Here is a 21,493-nt window from a genome sequence, read left to right on the forward strand (position 1 = left end):
AGATAGCATTCAGGTACTCTCCCTACTCACAGCTGCAGCTGTGAGGCTTATCTCTTGCTTTCCCAGGCTTGGGTGCATTCCTAGCTGTTTTTCTCGAACCTGTTTGTCTCACCCTCAAGGATGACTTACCCCTGCCATCTGCCCAGCTGAGTTACTCCCTATCTATATATATGTTACTATCTCCAGAGCCTTGCTTGTACACTGCATTCCCAGGTGCGTTCCCAGGACTGTGTCTGTGCGTTCCCAGGGGACTGTGGCCTAGCTCTTTTTGGCCTTCCCCAGGTGCATACGCAGGATCATGTCCCGCCATTCTCCAACATTCTACATTCTCTTCTACCACACCCTCAAATTGATTGAGTAGTAAGATTCTGCAAGGCCATATCCACAGAACAGCCACACAGAGATACTGTGATCTCAAAGTTTCCTCCTTCTGTCTCTCAAAAGGAGATGAAAAGATCATTTAATCCAAGACAGCAAGCTCTTTATGAAATTAACAGAGCAACACCAAAGTGACCTTATAATTTTAACAGGTGATAGAAGATGCATCAGTTTACTCCCTCATGTGCCATTTGTCCTCATTTCTTTATTATTTCTTTACTATTATGCAAGTGACAAGTAGCATTTCAACTCAGGTGTTCATCAGTTCATTAAGTGTTTGCACCTTTGCATGAAATCTGAATTGTCATATTGACTAAACACAATTAGGCCTTACACACAACGACTAAATGCATGTCAAAGAACAGTTCCTTTGAAAGTAACTGAAATACCATCTGATACACTACAGAAATGTTTCAAGGCCCAAACCTGTAACTTATTTACCCAAATTATAAATGAAGCACAGTTCATTTAAAAATCAAGAATGGTGTTCAACTTCACTGGAATCCTCCCACTATGTACTTCTGTTTTCAGTCATCTGTTCATAAAGTACTGTGTGTTCTATGTGGAGTACCCAGAGTATGTTTTGGGCCTGAAGTGAGAACAGATACTGCCAAAGACCCATTCCAAAAACCGTTAGAAGTCATAGATGGAGTTCTGGATAAACAGATGAAAATTATATATTTTTTAAAAATCTCAAAATTCAGAGGCAAAATATGTAAGAGGCACTTGCCTTTCTCTGGAGCTCCCGAATGGTTTGAAGAACTGGCTGTAAGGCCTGATGGGCTTCTGCAACTTCTGCATTGGATTTACTCATATAATGTTGTCGAAGTTGTTCTGCCTGTTTGGAAATAAGAACTCAAATTATACACAAATCATATTTAGGAGGAGTAATTGAAAATGTAAAAACTCCCCAGCTACCATAATGTTTTAAAATGGTTAGCTACCTACGTACTACCCACTTTTATTTGTAAACAATATTTAGCATTCTTTTTCTTCCTCTAGCATTTATTGCTAAGCCCCAAAAACATTTGAGAAGACAAATTACTACAAAGATGCTAACTATGCAACATTGCTTTTGGACGAGCCGAAACAACACAATAGCAATACAGTGCATTACAAAAGGGAACTGGAATTTAACTCACAATTTTTACTTATCTGTATGATAAATATATTGTGTTGAATAAGCAAATGATAAAAAGATCCCAGAATAATCTGAGAACAGGACAATAGAACTTACTTACATACAAAACTTATTCATAAAATAACAAGAAAGGCTTAAATTTCACTATTTTAGGTGCATCAGATTTAATTTTTTCCTAGAAATCACTCCTGACAGGGAAAACCCCTCTTGGTATACAAGTGCCTCCACAATACAAGCAGTATCAGTTTATTTCATATTTTAAAAGCTGATGAACAAACAACTCACAAGTAACATGTACCTTTCACCATAATATACTCATTTCACTCGATACCTTTATTTTGTGCATTGTAATATGTGTTTAATTAAGTCTTTCTTCTTTTTGTTTGCTGCTATTAAGATAATCATATTGTTGTTACAGAGCCCAGTTTACCTAGAGTAGACAGGACTCAGGCATTTAGATGAGCTCTTCAAAATGTATTCATACAAAAACAAACTATGTTTACCTCTTCTGCGAGTCGGCTATCACGCAAAGTTGGGGGAATTTCTGGGTGCTTTGCCAACAATTCCATCAAATTGTGTGTAGAATGAAGTCTCTAAAGATACACAAAGTCAACAGCAATCATGAAAAAAATCCATTGCAACATCTGTGGCAGGAAAAGCCTGAACAGCAATGAAAGCTTACAGCAAGAAATTACCATGCATTTAGTTTTTTCTCTGTTAATCTGGAAGCATCTTAGAAAGAAAATAAATGTTCTTTTCCTCATTTTACTGAGACAGGAAATGAAATATTAAAAAGACCTTCAGCACCTCCAAAGGAAACCAGCAGGCAAGTTTGATACCAGGTCATCAGATTCTGCCCCATACTCATCCTCCTAATTAAAACAGCCCTTGACTATTATGGAAAATAAATTATTTATCTCAGGGCACATCCTTTTGTAAATGTCTTTTAGAATATTATAAGGAGACAATTCACTTAGCCAATCTAAGGCAAAAAAAAAAATAAGGTAAACACCAGCTCCTAAGAGCTTCAACCATTTTTCATATTTTTCATTTTTCTGAAATAAAAGATGGCTGAATAAAACATGACCTTTTTGTTCATTTTTCTGGAAAATAAACTTGATTGTTAATATAAGGCAAATCTGTTCCTCTTCCCCAGGTTCACTGTACACATCCGAAATCCCTAATATTACACTACCTGCACAGATCCCAGAAACACATACTAGTAACTTCCACTATCATGAACTTGTGCCCTTTTCACCTCCTGGATTCACCTTTGCCCTATTATTATCTCAGCCAAAGAGGAGCACTGGCCAGCACTGGTTTGCCATTATCCTAAAGAGCTAAGCCTACAAAGCTGAGAAGTACTCAGCAGAAACTGAGTTTTATTACACCAAGGCAGTATTAGGCAGCATCTGTTTTGGGGGGGGGCAAGGGGAGGAGCTTTATTGATTTGCATAATCCAGTAAAACAGTTAATTAACAACGTTATGAGTAACTTAACAAGTTTATGCTAATATGGCTGTGCTTTGTGAAGGAAGTCACAAAGGAAAAGGAATAATCGAAGAAGCGCAACAGAGACATCAGATGGCCACATGCAATATAATCAAACAACAACTTACTTAGCAAAGCAAGCAAAGAAATAGGCAACTGATCACTTTGTATTTATCTGTCTTTAACATTTTAATTATCTTGTTATGCTTAAGGGAATTTTGGTCAATTTAGAACTGACACTTCCTGAAAAAATACAAAGATGTTACTTAGAGAGCCATTGCATTTTTAACCAGAAAAATATATACATATCTTTAATATAGTATTAAAAAATGCATGAAGGCAAATGCCTGAAGAGAAAATCCACTTCGATTCTTTTTCAGGTTTTGATGCCCTTTCATCTTCTGCAGTGCAACAGTTTTATTATGCTGTATCATTTGGCACATTATTATCACTGAATGCAAACCCAGCATCCTGTGTCTGCAGGACGTAATAGAGGACCATCAACGCAACTAGTCACAGTCACATGCACAAGCCTAGGAATTCAGCTTGTAAAGTTTATTGCAGAACAGCAGGTGGAGATCATACACTGCTTCAGGGACACCATGAAGGCTCACAAGCAAGTTTTTAGAAATACTGTAGCTTTTTAAGAAAAGACAAAGGAAATGTGAAGGTCACTGGACAGATTCCTATCTAAAGACTGTGATAACCAGCAGGCTGAAAGTCATTCAGCACAACACTGGGAGGAAGAAAAGGCTGACCTGTTAAATGATCTCTAAGTACTCCAGTTCTTAACTACGGCTCTTTACATTTGAATGCTCACTCACTTGCAAGGAATCTGTTTTGAGCTTTTCTTTGTGCTCTTCAGATGATCTTAATACTTCTCTGTACAGCTCCGCAGCCAACACATATTCTCCTGAGTTAAAAAAGAGTAACAAAAACAGACATATTGTGTTGGTTTTTAAATATATGAGCAGCCATGACTGGCCTCACAAGTGTTACAACACTTGAAACATACCAAGATGTTTTCAGAGAGGCTGTATAATAAGTGCTTGTCTTCAAGCAAATCTTTCCTATTCATTCCGTGCCACTCCCACCACTCAAAAACCCCAGTAAAAGACAAAGTATTATATTTTACAAAGATTAAAGCAGTTTCCAAACTAAATATCTTTTGTGACTGTAAGATCTGTACACGTCTTAATCTTAAAATATGTATTCACAGTTGTGTAAGTCCAAAAGCTCTCACATGTTGCACTAAAAAAATAAAAATCTACAACTCACTGCAGTGATGCATTGCTAAATTTGCACTGCAAATACATTATTCATCTTCCAGTGAAAACAATGAAAGTTGTGTCATACTTCAGAAATGCAAAAATGATTAAGTACATGCAGGGAGCATAACTACTGATGTAAGCTGCCAGCATCACAGTCACTTCTCAGATTATATCATTAAAAAAAGAAATAGAAAATTGAAGTTGCATATGGAAAAGCAGAGAAAAAAATAAATCCATTTTAATTTTGGCCAGTAATAGTCTTAAAGACTCCTAAAACGTGGAGAAGTACAGGGACAATATAAAGGAAGGTAACAAACTAAACCAAAAATTATCTTCCTATGTGTCTGTTAGTGTAACAACCCTATGTCAACAAGACTTGTTGCTTCTTAGATTGAAAGAGTTGCCAGTTGGTAAGGGTGTAGTCCTGCAATACAGGACTGCCATTACAAGTCACAGGCCAAAAGTATGTGCTGAATTTGCAAGGCCTCCTTTGAATTTGAAGCTTGTCAGGCCTCTTTTGAATTTTTCTTGACCTGCCTGAACATTTTACTTGGCTTAGCTGTAAGAGTAATTTCTTTAATTCATTAGGTGTTTGTGGCTGATTTTTAATATTTTTTTTTAACTTTTGCTTATCTTTGTGTAGTACAAAGACAACTTTATATAGATAGCAGTAACAAGCAATTATTCTATGTAGAATGAGATATTTACAACTAACACAATGATGTAGTGTAGAGAAGTACAGGCCTAGTAACAATAGCAGAGGCCTTGAGAAGTAAAGATACAGGATGCAGTGTAGAATACAGCCATGGGATGCTAAGAGATGGTGCACAGGCTTGGCAGTGAGTAAGAAAGCCATGGCTATAAACAACTCACCCACAGTCAAAGAAAGGCAGACTTAGAGCTGGACAAAACTGGTTTTAGGGGCAACAAAGAGAACAAAGAAAGAGTATGTAACATTCATAAAAGGCATCATGTACACTAAATTTGGTGTTTGCATGGAGCTGCAGACCAATGAAGAAAGAGAAAGGCGCAAACATGTGCTAGCAAACATAAAAATGACCCTAATTGGATCCTTGTGTGAGAAAGAAACCATGGACACAAACATCTTATTCCTCCTGATGAAGGTAGTGACAACTAACCATAGCACTGCCACCACCTGTATGAAAACACTGATCTCAGGACCCAGCAGGGCTTAAGTAGAAAGGTGACCATAAAAGCAGGACAAGCAGTGGAAACAACTAAGTGTGATTGTTACTCTTTTTTTGCCTGTAACAATTAGATCTGGACTAATAAAAATTAGACCTATAAGATTTCAATTCTACTAAGAATTAAATGGCTTTACTTATTATATAAGGTGTGCTGCCTCCTGCCTGATAAAAAAGACTGTAACAGCAATACTGGGGGCGGTTACAGATCAGAGATCTGCCTCAGTCCTGCTTTTGTTTCTCACCAGATGCAATTTTCATTAATCTGCTTTTCAAAATAGGCCAAACTTAATTTTTGCTCCTAGTGTATTTTCAAAGTATTTCATCTGTACAGAAATCTTTTTAAGCACTTAATTCTACCTGAGACTTATCTCCATCCTACAATCACAACAAAGTATTTCAAAACTGTGGATTAGAGAATCTGAATGCAGCTTTTCTGTAAGGCAAGTAGGAGAAAAGGCAGTTTGCTTATTCTCCTCTTTGAAAGAAGACTAACACAAGCTGGAAAAATTCAAACAGCTTGTCAATTTTAGAAGAACTTGGAACAGAGGCATTTTTTCACATGCATAACTAAATCATTTTAATTTATTTTGTTTAGTGGGACATTCAGGATTAATATAATTATTTTTGTTTCCCATTCAAAGCCTTTTTTCCCCTCATAATCCAGACCAAATCTGCATTGTCAGAGCTGTATAGCAGGCAGCAGCAAAGAGATTTCATAGTCAGCATAGCAGTTTGCATAGCAAAGAGCACAAAGGAAGCCCGGAGAGCAGTACTGACAAAACAGAAGCAGGTTAAGTACAATTACACACATAGGACTTATTTTATCCTCACAGTAAACACAGATGTAGCATATTCTTTACTTGTAAAAGGAGTAAAGAATATGCTACAGCCATCTGGTCTTACCTTTAATGATGTGGACACCAGCTAAGCCATTAAGAGCACACACCAACTGTCGGTGAGCTTCTTCACACTCTGTTCGGCATTTCTTCTGCAGAGATGTTAACAGTTCCTCCATGGTCATGGTGCTGAAATGGAGACCAAATGGCTCAAATTTGAAACAAAATCACAATACTAGAGCAGTAAAACTGTCATGCTGTGCAGCATTAAAGACAGTTCCATGCATCCAACACTGTGCAAATGTTTTCTCAATATTTATTTACTTATTAAAAAAAACCTTAGTAGTTGTCAGTTTTTCTTCCTGCTAGAGCTTTACCCTAACTTGAGTATGTTCAGAGGTTGACATCTCCTAAAAAATAGAAATAAATAAGAAGCAAGAAGAAAATTAGAACTAGGTAAAATAATTCTTCACAGGGGAAAATATTTTGCTCCTTCTGTTACAGTGGTGAACTGGAAATATGCAAAAATAAACCTTATTTTGCTAAAAGCTGTTCAGATGAAAAGAGCTCTGAGAGACTACATTTCTACCCTCCGCTACCAATCTAAACACACAAAACATGAAGTGTCAATGTAAAGAGGAAAATGTGTGAAATGAGAACAGAGAAGATTAGCAAAAAAAATTTTAAACTTCCTTTTCAACATTTGTCATATTTTTAAATTATGAGAAGAATTTAGAAGAGAATTTGCTTAGCATAAAAATAGAGGAAATGGAGAGATAAGATAGAGAAGCAAGAACAGAAATGAGAAAGCAGCAAGAAGGAAGCTTGAAGGATAACTTGGAATAAGGCCACAGCACAAAGAATCTAAGCACAAAGAGGACCAACATGAAGAGACAGGAGAGTGTTTACTCTCCTGTCCTCCCTGACTGTGGCTGCCATGTAGCAGGAACAGCCTACAACAGCTGACTTGAGGCTGCTTCTATGACCAGTTGCTGCTGTGAGACCAGACGTGACCCTCCTGCCCTGAAACTCTGCTCCTCAGCCTCGTCCACCTCCAGCAGAAGTGTTTACTATTTGGTGTTCAGCACTGTGGAACTCAGGAAGAGGCAAAGTAACACTGTGCAGACTGGGTCCAAGTTGTGCTGGAAGGGTGTTCTTGCCTAGGCCTTTATTTTACCCTGCCTGCAATATTGCTCAGTTGCAGAAACTGATTCTTGGGTTTATACTACAGTGTTACACCAGAGCAGGCTTTAAATCAATATAATCACTATTCATAATTAGCTGAATTCTGCAGAGGTAATGGTAAATACACATAGCACCTGTGTATCCTTATTCTTCCACCATTACTACTTACCTTTCCTTTTCAAAACCATCAGCAGTTTCAAGAAAAATGATAAAAGCAAAAGAATGTACATATAAAATATGCAATTTAATATATAGTCTGAGACTACCAATTAAGACAACAATAGAGATTTTGGGTGTTCTACTTAGTTAAACTAGAAGAACCTAGAAAAATCCCTTTTGAGGGCTTTTTTATTTTTTGCTAAGTAAATCTCATTTACTACCTTCACTACACATCTGGGGAAAAAAAAAGTAAAGTCATCTAGAATAGATTATGCTCCAAACTCAGCTTCCTTATTTGAGACCAGTTTCTCTTATCCACATCCTCCAGCACCAACTTTCTTGTTTCAGTAGATTTCTCTTATTCTACAAAGGTCCCAGCAGTGAATTTCTTCATTATTCTCCTGCTTATAACCAAAGCCAAGAGCCAAATCTCTCTCTGTTCTGGGAATGTCCACTGCTACAGTCCAGTTTGGTTCACAAAAAAATGATGTGTAAATGGTGCTGGGAAATTACTTTTCTTTGCACATATGATTTTAAGAAAGATTTAATTTTCATTGCTAGCTTTTCCATCACAGTTCCTATGCAGCTGTCACTATGCAACTGTTCCACCAAAACCAACACAGTACTAAGCTGTTCCCAGCATACTCTGCTCAGTTTACACATTTCATTTGTACTACACTGGCTCATTTTAATGCAAATAATAGTGTATGGGTGAGAATATTGATTTCTCCTATGTTTGAGTCCTTGCTTTCACACTAACAGACTGTTGGACAGGAAGTGCCATAGCACAGCATCTACTGGTCTCTGGTGCAAAGTCATTTCCAGCTGCTTAGGCACAATAGATGCCTTGTATGAGAAGGAGGAAAGAGTAGGATGGACACAAAGCTCCTTAAAAGGATAGAAAGAAACTGAATAGAATGGGTGAATGTGACTAGTAAACAGTAGAAATAACACTAGCAGTGCTAAAAGTTTAAGTTCTTCCCTACCTCCAGCTTAAATAAGGAACATAGTGTCAGAGTCCGGAATGGAAACAGCCTGTTCTTTCTAATTGATAGAAAAAGTAGCAGCTACATTTCACAACAGGGCTAGCAACATGCTTTTGGTTTAAAAATTCTGAGACCAAACTGACATTCACAGGGCATTTGTGAGGAAGATGATCTTGAAAGCATGTCAAAAAAAAGAAAGAAAAAGAAAGAGAAAAAAGCATTTAAACAGCTTTCAGGTTTGGATCTACAATTAAAAATCCTGCAACCTCACATTAACATTTTCTTTGAAGTAAAAAAAAATATTCCATTCTGTTTATTCATTTTGTTTGTTCTTCTTACTCATGAACATGAGTTTTGTAAGACACAAAAGAAAATCAGTGGGCTCATTTTAAACAGAAAAATAATCTAGTTTGTTTCACATTCAATCTGTCACTTCCAACACTCCAGTATCCATCAACATTGTATGGTTAAAATGTGACTGGAGAATCAAATTGCCTCTCAGTACTATGGTCTTTAACACAAGATTTACACTAATAACCCTAGTGCACTCTGTTCGGCTTCTGAGGTCAGATAGCTTGGTGTGCCAGAGTTGCACATTTAACTGAAGAAGTTTAAAACTAGGCTTGTTTGAGAACTGTGCAAGATCTTGCACTGTTGGAGACCATCAGAGTTTTGCTTTGGATAAAGCAGATCATTTAAGAAAGGACAGAAATTCACCTTTTCTGTAATGGCAAGAACTCCCCCCGAACAGCTTGTGGATGACAGCAGGCCTGCCTCAGCCGCAGTAAAGGGTACAGAATAGAAGTCACAGTCCTTCTATCTAGGCTGCTAAGCTTCAGAGTCCAGTCTGAAATCTTCCTGAGTTTGGCCAATGCATCCTGGCAGCACACATCGTGCTGGCGATGATAAAAGTGCCTCTCCACAGGAGAGAAGTGGAGCCAGTGGATATTTTCTGTCTGAGGAGGGATTTGAATCTGCAATTAAGAAAGAAAATAAGTAATTTGCAAATAAAACTATTGATAAATTATGTTCAGGCATATTAAAACTCAAAACTCTTATTTACTTGGTCAATCACATCCTTCTTTGCTGATCTCCACATTATCTTCGCAATTAGACTGTAGAGAGGCTGAGGATTTTTCCTACAATAAGGTCGATACAACAGTTGGTCCCACCAATGTTTGACCCAGTAAGGATCAACTCCAAGAAAGAGGACTAAACCATACAGATCTGCCAAGAAAAGAAGGTGGTTTAGTACAATGTTCTGTGTTTCAATACTTCACAATATGCCTCCAAATAATTAACTTTCATACAAAGGCTACCAGGCATGAAGCAACTACATTCTGGTCATTCTACCTCCCACTTGTTTTCCAGTCATTCCCACACCAAAATAGCTAATTCGAGGCAGGGCACTGGGTGGGGGAAGGTGAGGTTCTCTCCTTTAACTAGTTGTAGATTTCTATACAACTTACAGGAATATAGTTATTTGTGAGACGCTTTCCTAATTTCAAGTTGAAGAGAACAGAGCTATTCAGAGCAGAGGCAAGAGGCAGAAATTACACGATTGCATATGGCTAACCGGGTCTGCCAGGTTTTTCTAAAACAATATTGCTCAGTATCATTACTTCACAGCCTGCTGTGCACCAACTGTCTGCTACCCTCCCTCCTAGATGGGGCTGCAATTCAGAAGAATCACTTCTCTACTAAGGCATAAAAAAAAATTAATGAAAACACTAATTGTTTTCTTACTAATTGAGAGAATGCAACTTGCTAATTCTGCCTAATTCAGAAATCTATCACTTTGGGGGATGAAATTTAAGGACATACTGACTTAAGACTTGCTTCTAAATGTTACGGGAAAAATACAGAAGCACACATTTAAATGCTCCATGTGGGCAATGCAGAAGTACAGATGTGATGATATCTTATAGTTCTTACAGATCTGGTGACTACATTCCTTATCCTGTTAGCTTTACAGTAATTTTGGCATTTAGCTGAAAGCCTCAAGTCATTCACCGAATACATCACAGACCAGGGGAAGAAAATCTTGGGAATCATTTCGTGCAAGAAGCAATTGTTTACTCAGAGTTCCTGTCCCACTGCATAACAGCAGCAGTAGCACAGATTGAAAAGAGTCAGCAGTTTTCATCCCCTATGAGATGGGGGATGCCTCAGTAGAGCATCCAACATGTATTATGGACATGTTGGCAGGCATGAGAGCATGCCAACATATATTATGGACAATATGACACTTCAAATATGTATTAAATCAACACTATCACACATGAGGACTTGTTCAAGTTATTCATGACAGTATAATCACATACTTTTATAGGGTTTGCTTTATTAACTATGTATTCTCACAACTATTATGTGTATTTATAAATTTAATTCACAATTCCATAATTAATCTACAATATTGACTTTTACAATTTTGTATCCAGACAATAGTCTACAAATGCTTACACTGATTTATCCATTTTCAAACTCACTGCCTCAGCATGTACCCCATATTCCTAAATCCATTGAAGAACACAAGGACATGAGGTTAGCCCATTCCCTTTCTTCTTTTCTATCTGTCTGAAGCCTGTCTACAGAATCTGAGTACCTCACTAAAAAGACAAGATAAATGACACCTGCTAACATACAGCTACCTACTCCTCACATCTCAATTCACTAAGCCCTTACATAAGGACTTAAGACAGTTTCATAAGCTTCAGCATGATTTTTAGAATTTATATTCATGGCAGTTGATGCCCACAGTAGTTCATGCAGGGCTATGCAAAATGCAAATGCAGCTTTGCTTGCTGTACTTGACAGTTCGACGGATTCTGTAACCACAGGTGACTATCTTTAGCTGCAGTAGAGAAGGGTTAATATTTACCCACTCTGCTAATTGAAAACGGAAGAACAGACTTGAGTCAGCTGTTAGATACAGCTTCTCTGCTCCCCAAAGTATTCGTCTAACTCAAGGAAACAAAAAGATTTCAGCACTGCAATTTTTATACCGATACATGTATTCATGTCTTTATTACATGTGTGAAGTTTATGGCTTACCAAGTCAGAATACCTAATGAATTCTGAGCAAAATGGGCAGATGTTTTAACTGCTTCAAAGCACTACCTAGTTATCAGCATGAGGAAATCCTACAGATGACATTGCTACAAGAAATCTCACCTTCTAATCCTCGCTGCACAGGAGTGCCACTGACACACCAGCGATTGATGCCACTTAAACGGAGTGCCATTTCAGCAGCCTAACGAAAGAAGACAGGGCCAATGGTGGGAAAAGATAAACAAAGAGTAGAACACAGTCTGATGACACAGGGACCTTATTTTTAAGAAGTCCGAACATGTTTGCAGTACGTAATATTAGTAGACCTAGAAGCAGCATTGGTATATTATAAAAACAAAATTTTTGAGCTTTTTTGAAGGTAACTGAAAGCTCATAAAAGCCATGTCCTCTTGCAAGTAATGAAATGAAATTAAGGGTTCACAGAAGGCTAAGAGATAGCAAAAGAAACTGCTTGTTAAAAAAAAAGAAAATAATTAAAGCCCATTATGTAAGTATAATTTTTGTCTTCCTGTCTTGGGCAAAAAGACTGGACAAACACTAATTAAAATAATCTCCCCCTGCAGACTATATCCCTTGAATCTGCAGACAGACTGCTGACTATTTTAGCTTCTAGACCCAAAGGACATATCTATGGCTCCTAATCATATCACTGAACAGGCTAGTGTCTTGCTTGAAACTATCAAACACCATATACAACATGCTGACCTAGTTCTTTAAACTGTCGGTATACATTATGGTAAGTATTTTTTGAGCTGGGTATACTTCACAGTCTGCCAAAATTCCAATCATTTAATAGTATCTCCAACAGAAAATTCACTTCTAAAGAACAATTGACAAGGATAAATTACTTGAGTGCACTGAATGTTAAGAGAGGGAGAGGGAAGTGTACTGCATTATTTACAGTAAACTTGTCAAAACCTTTTCAAGCTAAATGAATGCATGACTGGGAATGTCATACCTTTGCAGTAGTGCATTCAACCATTTGTGCTTCATCGAGACAGATCCTCCACCACTCCACTGCTACTAAGGGGCTTGGGATGGCCATGTAGCGCTTCTGGTTCCTGAAGCGGCGCCCATCTTCGCTGTTGCTGTGGGGTATACCCACGTAGTTCAGTTCAGTGCGAAGGACATCGTACGTGGTGATGACAACCTCCTGCTCTGCCAACATGTGTGGCTGCAGAAAGCCATGTTTCTTCACACCTTGATACACCTACACAAATTCATATTCAATGGCAAAGAAGGAAAGCAAGAGACACACTTTAGTCAAGATGCTGAAGTATCGGTACAGATTAACACATGCATGATTTTAGCAGTGATGCTCATCTAATACAAAAGCATTCATAAAAACTATATTCATATAGTAGCATGGTGGGAAATACTAACACAAGATGAAGTGTTCTGTAATGCTGTATGGAACAACAGTGTTACATGTCCAGTATTCTCCCTTTACTGCAGATGTATCACCTTTCTCCTCCTTGCCTCAGAAATGTAATGGATGATTAGGCAAAGACAGAAATATGCATCAAAATGTTTACAAAACAGAAATGATACTCTGGGTAATGTTTTAACTCAAAAAGGATTTCTACAGAGACTAGTCAGATGAAGAAAAGAATATCCTAGTAAGAAACAATCCCTGTCCACCAACAGAATATTTTTATAAACCTTTCATATTGACTTGTGTTCTATTACCAGAGGTACTTTTCTCCCTCCTAACATTAAGTCAAATCCTTTCAGGAACATACAGAAGGTAAAATAACTACTCTTTACCCTTTGATGATCACTTATCATTTCACTGTTAACTGTACTTTTTCTTCCACTAATAATCTTCCTCTACATTTGCACATATAGCAACAGTGTTTCTGTCACCCAAAAGAAACACCTGCAGAGAATTTCTGTTCAGCCCCAGAGTGGGACAACAAAGAATGTGCAACCAGGTCATTGCACATGACACATGAGAGAGAAGGAGGGAGTGGATGAAAAAAGAAACAAGCAAACAAACAAGAGATGCACACCGAAGCAACTAGGAAGAAAAAAATATAGCTGTCAAAGCATAATGATTTCTTCAAGTATTTATGAATAGATTTTCTGGAGGTTTTAACTTGGCCAAGTTTTGATTGTTTTCACAGCAGCAGGAAAAGACAACTTGCCACAAAGCAAGACCTACTGATAAATTTTAATTTCTTGTTCCATTACATAAAACCATTAGAATTTCCCATGGGTTGTAAGCAGTTGGAATAGCAACAAACATGCTTCGCATGCAATGCAACAGCTGTTAACATGGAAAACTGGTTCTTTGAAACATCTGCACTACTTATGTTTTACCTTTACAGAAAAAAACCCCAAATTTTCATTTTCAAGTCTCGATGACTTACAGTTGGCAGTTAATGAAAACAGTCTCTTAGAATGGAAGGTGTCACGCCGTCTAAAGTACCGACATTCAGTATTTCTATTTTACTGTTACCATGTAAATCTATTTCTGACAATTTTCATCAAAGCTGGTATAAAACTTGGACTGGGCCCCAGGAGACTGGGTGTTTTACACATTTGTTAGTTGCTGCACTAAATCTAATTAGACTGTTCACATGAACAGCATTGGAGGCCTAGAATTCATTTATACATTGGGGATCTAAGCATAATAGCCAAAGGTATCAGATATATCCCTGAATACGAAGTTTTAACAATCTGCTACTACTGTTATTTTATTCAAAATAACAATATGTTAATAATATGGTTCTCCAAGCACCTGATCTTTACAAAAGGTCTTGATTCCTAAAAATATGAAGGACAAAACTTGACTGCACTAATTATAAAAGACAGTGGCTACCCTTGAATACTGTGATAACTCTGTTTAAAAAAAAATCCTGTATAGACATATGTATGCTCTATATAATTAGGTTTATTTTAGTGACAGTGCTACTAGAAATCAAGTAAAAGGATAACACATGGTCTCCAGCTAAGCAACACCCTATTAAGTACGGCAGATGTTATAGAGACAATGCTCAAGCTGTAACAGTGCTATTTTCAGTAAACACCAAGGCCCAAGACTTCTCTCATAAGGCCTGAGAACTGGAAATTCAAAACTGCACTCGTTAGCTACTGAAATACTTGCTCTTATCTAGGACAAAATGAGAAGCAACAGTCAGAGAGCTGCTTAGGTGCAAATGTCCAGTGAGAGAACACACAAAATACCTGTACTCAGACCTTTTTTTTTTTAAGTTCTTTGGTAATCTTGCAGCCTTCCCTCTCAGAAATCACCTGCTATTGCAACTGCTCCATTTGCTATAAATATCGAGTCCCCTGTATTATCTCCCAGTCACAAATGAAAAAGGCAAGAAAAAATTACGAACTGATTTCAGACAGTCTTTCTGGGACACTGATGCACCATGTGATGCCAAAGCATAACACTATCAGCAAGCAACGTAGAATTCTGACACACAGGACAAAGTGACCTCTGAACTTGAAGTGATGCAGAGTGTCAACAGGAAGTCCTGAGCCTTGACAAAATAACTTCGCAGAATATGAAGCTATATACTCTTACCAGAACTCGTAGCGAAGATGATCTTACATGCCTGTTGATCTCATCTACCCACTGATGACAAATGGAACTTGGAGAAATTATCAGAGTTGCTCCTGTGGGAACTGGTTTCATTGCCACAAGGCAATGGGGACAGTAGAAGGGCCTGCTTTTCAGATTTTCCTCTTTGTAGTTTACACATTCTGCATGCTGCCATAAGTAACATTTCAGGCACTGCACCCGAGCTTTGTAGTCAGCCAACCCGAGCTCACCACAGATGCATTCAAAACGATATTCACAGGTATTAAATGGAAATACAGAACTGGTATGTTGTACACTACTGCCAGCATGCTCTTGGGAATGTGAAGACTGGACCTCTGGAATTTCCTGCTGGACATCATCTGTAGTTTTAGAAACTTCAGAATCAGGATGACTGCTCACGTCACTGGAGACAAGGAGGCTGCTATCCAAATCAGGAGACTCTGGGACCATAGTTTCCTGCTGCAACAGAGTTCTCATGATCTGCTTCAGATTTGTCATTTTTGCTCGTTGCACAATAATCATGGTCTTCCATGGTCACATCCACCCGTGAATCAGTTTTAATGACATTTTCAGATGTGACATCACTATTTCTTGATTCTTTGGTTTGAGCTTTAGCATCAACCAACTGCTGCTTCTGAATGTTTTCTGAAGTCCTTGCTACCTATAAAGTAAAATTAACCAGGAATGTCAGACTTTGCATTCAGACTTGCCCAATGCCATTTAACGTCTACTACTACTATTTAACATCTTCCTTAATGACACAGACAAAGTGTACACTCAGCAAATTTGCAGATGACACCAACCCGAGTGGTGCAGTTGACACATCTGAAGGACAGGATGCCGTCCAGTGGCATCTAGACGAGCCCAGGAAGTGGGCCCCATGGCAACTTCAGGAGGTTAAACAAGGCCAAATGCAAATTGCTGCACCTGGGTCAGTCAACCCCTGGTATAAACACAGGCTGGGGGATGAACAGGTCAAGAGCAGCCGTGCCAAGAAGAACTCAAGTGAGGCTGGACATGAGCCATCCATGTATGCCTGCAGCCCAGAAAGCCAACTGTATCCTGGGCTGCATCAAAAGCAGCATGGCCAGTATGGCGAGGGAGGTGATTCTGCCCCTCTCCTCTGGTAAGACCCCACCTGGCCTACTGCATCCAGTTCTGGGGTCCTCAGCACAAGAAGGACATGGACCTGTTAGAGTGAGTCCAGAAAAGGGCCACCAAGATGATTAGAGGGATAGAACACCTTTTCTATGGGGAAAGGCTGAGAGAAGTGGAACTGTTCAGTATGGAGAAGAGAAGGCTTTGGGGAGACCTAATTGCAGCCTTCCAGTACCTGAGGGGAGCCGACAAGAAAGCTGTAGAGGAACTATTTACAAGAGCATGTAGTAAGAGGACAAGGGGAATGGTTTTAAATGGAAAGAGAAAAGGTTTAAATTAGAAATTAGAAAGAAATTCTTTATTGTGAGTGTAGTGAGGCACTGGAATGGATTGCCCAGGGAAGCTGTGAATGCCCCAACCCTGGCAGTGTTCAAAGCCAGGCTGGATGAGGCCTTGAGCAACCTGGTCTAGTGAAGTGGTGTCCCTGCCCCTGGCAGGAACTAGATATCTATAAGGTCCATTCCAACCCCTAAAATTCTATGAATCTATGAAGAATGGGTAGAAGTATGACCTGCCTTTGCAACATTGTTTGAAGTAACTATGGCAGCATGTTTTACCTGCTCTTTGCTTCTTTCTCTCTTCTTCTGTTCCTTGTAATTCTTTCCCAGCTTGAAAGACCCAGCCAGACCATGTCCTTTGACTTGTTCTATTACCTGTTCTGCAATTAGTTTTTCCAGAGTTCTTTTGAGAAGCCGTTTATTCCTCTGTGTGTCATACCTATATATAGCTCTGATGTACTTAAATATTGCAATAATGGATGCTGCTTTCTCCACATTCATTTCCTTTACAGCTGCTAATATCATCACTCGTAAGCCTGTATGTAGAATCAAAGCAAAACAACTTACAGCTCAGGTAAAATTAAAGTCACCTCCGAGAATGCATACTAAGTGAATTCTAAACATAATGTTCATCTAAAAATGCAAAACAAAGACAGACAGCAGTTTTGACAATGCTTTAGCTCTAGGAATTCCTATTTTGCAGTGATTCTAAGACAATATTTAATAGCAATAGAAATAAGTTCCTCAATTTTCTTGCTGAATCATATAAAAATACAAGTATTTCAGTGAAATGCATAAACTCACAAAGACCTCTAGTTATATGAAGCTCTGTAGCACAGAGCTCTGAGCTGGTAACCCTACTTTTAACTGTGGATCACTTCTTCATAGCATGCAATCCTACATCATAGTGCTCAGCAAAAGAATAATTTCATTCTGAAGTGAAGAGCAGCCTTGGACTCATAGTCAGTGACCAATATAAGACTCAATTCCAGAAGCAAAATTTATTTTAAAAGTAATCAGAAATACTTACTGGGATATTGTATTTTTTCCTTCAATTTAGGCTGCATTTCCTTAGCTATTTTCTTTTTATTTTCTTCTACAGGTTGAGGTGGAACAAAGAAGTTCACAAGCTTACCCTAATGCAGACAACATTAAATAGTTATTAGCTCATGTCTCTCTGCAGTCATTGTCAACTTCATTAATCTTTTCACATTTGAAAATGGGTATGAGCTGCTACAGATACATGTTCCCATCTCACTAATTTGCTTAGATAACTCATTTTTACTGTACACAGTGACATCCCATTCAGTTCAGTTTCCCAGCAAACAGTGTTCAGCACCCCACATGCGAACAGAAGATCAGCCCTGAAAGCTTCTTGGGTACTCCATGGCTTTGGAATTAAACTGCAGGAATCTATTGCTCTAAGTGATCTAGGTTACTGGTGGGGGAGGAAAATATCTATTTAATATTTAGCTAGAAAGACAAAAGGAGGTAAGCAATATAGATGAAAAGCCCTAGTTAATCATATAAAAATTAAGTTTCTCTTTTTAGGGACTGCCTCCCAAAATTTTACTCTATTATTAGTGATTCAAGAATAGTGAGTGAAACCAAGGAAATGCATATTCAAGAACTGGGATAGTAAAGAGAATGTCAAAGCTGGAACAAGCACAGTGACAATATTTCTATTGTGAAGCATTTTATAGCTGTATTCATTGACACTTTACTCTGCCATGTCCAATTGGTTGCTCTGCAGGGTTCTTAAACCATAACTGCAATGAAACTCCAGATACTGTTTGAGCCCTACAGTGAGTTGAAATAGTTGGAGTAACTCTGCTGATATTGGCTTACACAACACAGGAGTCATCCAGAGAGGTTCTGTTGGAATAAATCAATTTTGGTTTTGTGTTTTTTTCAGGACATCATACAAAGACATGTTATATTTGAAGACAAATATATATATTTGTATTTACAAATGACAAGGGACCCTCTGGATGAGTGGAATACTGCCTTTTAACCATGGGCAATGTCACATAATTCTGCTTATAAAGGTCCCAAAATATTAACTATGATGTCTGTCCCAACTACTCACATCATGAAACAGTTTGATTAACTGCAGCTCTCCATTAGCCGTGGTCTTTAGCTATTGCTGTGAGTCAATGTCCAGGTGCTTTAGTGCTTATATTTCCCTCTACACTCCTCAGGGCTGTCCCTCTTATACATTTAAGAATCATCTTAATCTCTCTTGGAGAACTGGGTCTTTTTAACTGATAAAATTACAAGTAGGCTTTAATCCAGACTTCTATAAACCAGAAAGCAATAAAGTCAACAGAAGTGCATTTGCATTTTTTCTGAAAGCAAGTCCAGAGGAGGCCACAAAGTTGATAAGAGGACTGGAGCATCTGCCCTATGAGGACAGGCTGAGGAAGTTTGGGCTGTTCAGCCTGGAGAAGAGGAGACTGCATGGAGACCTCATAGCAGCCTTCCAGTATCTGACAGGCCTACAAGGGAGCTGGAGAGGTACTGGAGTTAGGAACTGCAGTGACAGGACAAGGGGTAATGGCTTCAAACTGAAGGAGGGGAAGTTTAGGTTAGATATTAGAAAAAGGTTTTTTACTCTAAGGGTGGTGAGACACTGGAACAGGTTGCCTTGGGATGTGGCAGTGTTCAAGACCAGGCTGGATGAGGCCTTGAGCAACCTGATCTAGTGAGGAGGTGTCCCTGCCCAGGGCAGGGAGTTGGGACTAGATGATCTGTAAGGCCCATTCCAACCCCTAAATTCTATGACTCTATGAAAAGTATTTTCTTCATAATAACTCTTATCCTGGTTTCCTTACCTCAGGTAGTGTCAGATCATCTTGCTTAATGTCTGGTCCAGTATGATTCAGAATAAGAGCCAACACTTCTACTGTTTTTCCAAGACCCATCTCATCTGCCAAAATACCTCCAGGCCACTGGGGTCCAGCAGTTGGATATTCACGGATAATACTAAAATTCAAGTACATTCCCAAATGAAAGTCAGGAACTACAGAATGGTGGACAGAGAAGTGCATGTTCAGGGACACATGTAGCATAGCTGCAGCAAGGCAAAGTTTGTAAGGTGAGGCGTTATTAGTCAAACTGAGATTACTAAAAGCTAGCAAGCTTTTTGGGTGTACAAACCTGACCAAGACAAAGATCTATGCCAGGACTTTTAGAATTTTTTCACCTTCTAATAGGCCTTGCCCTGCTAACCTTAGCATACCATAACTTTAGTCTCAAAAACTTTGAAATGTATTTATATTCAGGACAAAATCTGAAAGTTATATAGGGACAAATAAAAATCAAGGTAGCAATCAAAAGGTTCTATTCTAACCAAATTAATGAGAAGAGGAACAGAATTAGTAATGCAATACCCAGGATTAAGAAAAAGCATCCTACTGCTTTCTTGCTTGAGACTTCAAAAACATTGCATCAGAAGGTCAAAGCCTCCCATGCTCTGCTTTAAAAGGATGTTAATATTAAACCACAAATTTCTTGAAATTTAAAAAAAAGATTTAAGAATTATGTCTTCAACTTGAGATTTACATATTTACCTCTGCATTATATACTCCAGTTTGTCTTTTTTTCTCAAATTAAAGATATCACTGTTCTAATTCTTCAGTTGCTAACTGAAAAATGAGAGCTATGGATTATCTTATATTCTTCAGGATAAAGCTACCAAAAAGGTTTTCACAACATACAACTCGAGGTGTTCTCAGAAAGAGTAACTATAAAAACATACCAGCCAGTAAATGGATTATAGTAGATTTTTACTCCATCCAGAGTGGTCACCTCCCGCCATAAGAAGTGCAGTGCATTTTCTATGGAGAAAGTGTTCGTTACTATTATGAGGTTTCTCTATAAATAGCACACTGTTTAGAATTGTTCAGCCTTATTGTGACATTTAGAGACAAAAAGCTGATGTTTACCTCCACAGAGCTTCATGAACAAGATACATCAAGTGCTGTTCAGCAAGACCTAGTTTATAATTTAGTGTACTACCCAAACAACATGAAAATAGTAATGAAATAATTAACAAAACTTCTAATTAAACAGCAGAAAAACATTACTGCTGACAATGCAATGCCACTTTCCTCAGTTACACAAGTTTTGCAGATCCATATACTTGCCACTGCTTGGAGGACTTGCGTGTTTCTCTCGGTGAAGCATCCAGTTCACAGCCTCACTTTGGTATGGCCTCAGAATGGGAATTAATGCAGGATGCTGCACATCCTGTCTCAGTGACTGGATATCCTGCTGATGGGTGTGCCTTACAAAGTCATAAAGCTCTTCAATATTTTGTCGCTCTAGTTCCGTGTCAGATTCTTCCTCATCTTCCTCCAGGTCATCTGCACACACCAAATAATTCAAGACACATTATAACCAACCTGAGACAACATTCCAGTAAGTTTTACTGCAACATATTTAGCTAAAGCAGGAAAGCAAGCAAAGCAAAATGTCATTTTAACATATGTCATGACTGCACCTGACTCCGCTAGCAGCAACAGAAAACAACTGAGCACGGCTTTTACAGTTTAGTAATTGAAATAAAGTAAAACAATATCATAATAACAACAACAACAATAGTAATAGTAACAGCAACAAAAAGGAAAAAGAGAGAGATTAACAAAACCCAAGAGAAACAAGTGGTGCACAACACAACTGCTAACCACCCACCGGCTGATGCCCAGCCCATCCCCAAGTAACAACTGATGGATCCCAACCAACTCCCCCCATTTTCTATACTGAGTATGTCA

General features: G+C 38.4%; 1 protein-coding gene across 1 annotated transcript in view; it reads right to left on the reverse strand.

Annotated features, from left to right (window-relative positions):
- LOC103809222 (E3 ubiquitin-protein ligase SHPRH-like) overlaps window positions 1-21,098 on the reverse strand; it is a gene marked incomplete at its 5' end in the record, with an annotated part of 38,235 nt that extends 17,137 nt beyond the window's left edge. The window contains 15 exon segments of the mRNA XM_009082045.1: window positions 1,109-1,216; window positions 2,023-2,112; window positions 3,834-3,922; window positions 6,392-6,513; window positions 9,372-9,628; window positions 9,718-9,881; window positions 11,829-11,907; window positions 12,685-12,936; window positions 15,265-15,714; window positions 15,716-15,943; window positions 16,998-17,254; window positions 17,749-17,854; window positions 19,553-19,703; window positions 20,479-20,557; window positions 20,867-21,098. Of these exon segments, the coding sequence (XP_009080293.1) occupies window positions 1,109-1,216; window positions 2,023-2,112; window positions 3,834-3,922; window positions 6,392-6,513; window positions 9,372-9,628; window positions 9,718-9,881; window positions 11,829-11,907; window positions 12,685-12,936; window positions 15,265-15,714; window positions 15,716-15,943; window positions 16,998-17,254; window positions 17,749-17,854; window positions 19,553-19,703; window positions 20,479-20,557; window positions 20,867-21,098 (2,664 nt within the window).
- Between the last annotated feature and the right edge of the window lie 395 nt (window positions 21,099-21,493).

Source organism: Acanthisitta chloris, unplaced genomic scaffold, assembly GCF_000695815.1.
Source record: "Acanthisitta chloris isolate BGI_N310 unplaced genomic scaffold, ASM69581v1 scaffold15359, whole genome shotgun sequence".
Classification (NCBI taxonomy): Eukaryota; Metazoa; Chordata; class Aves; order Passeriformes; family Acanthisittidae; genus Acanthisitta; species Acanthisitta chloris.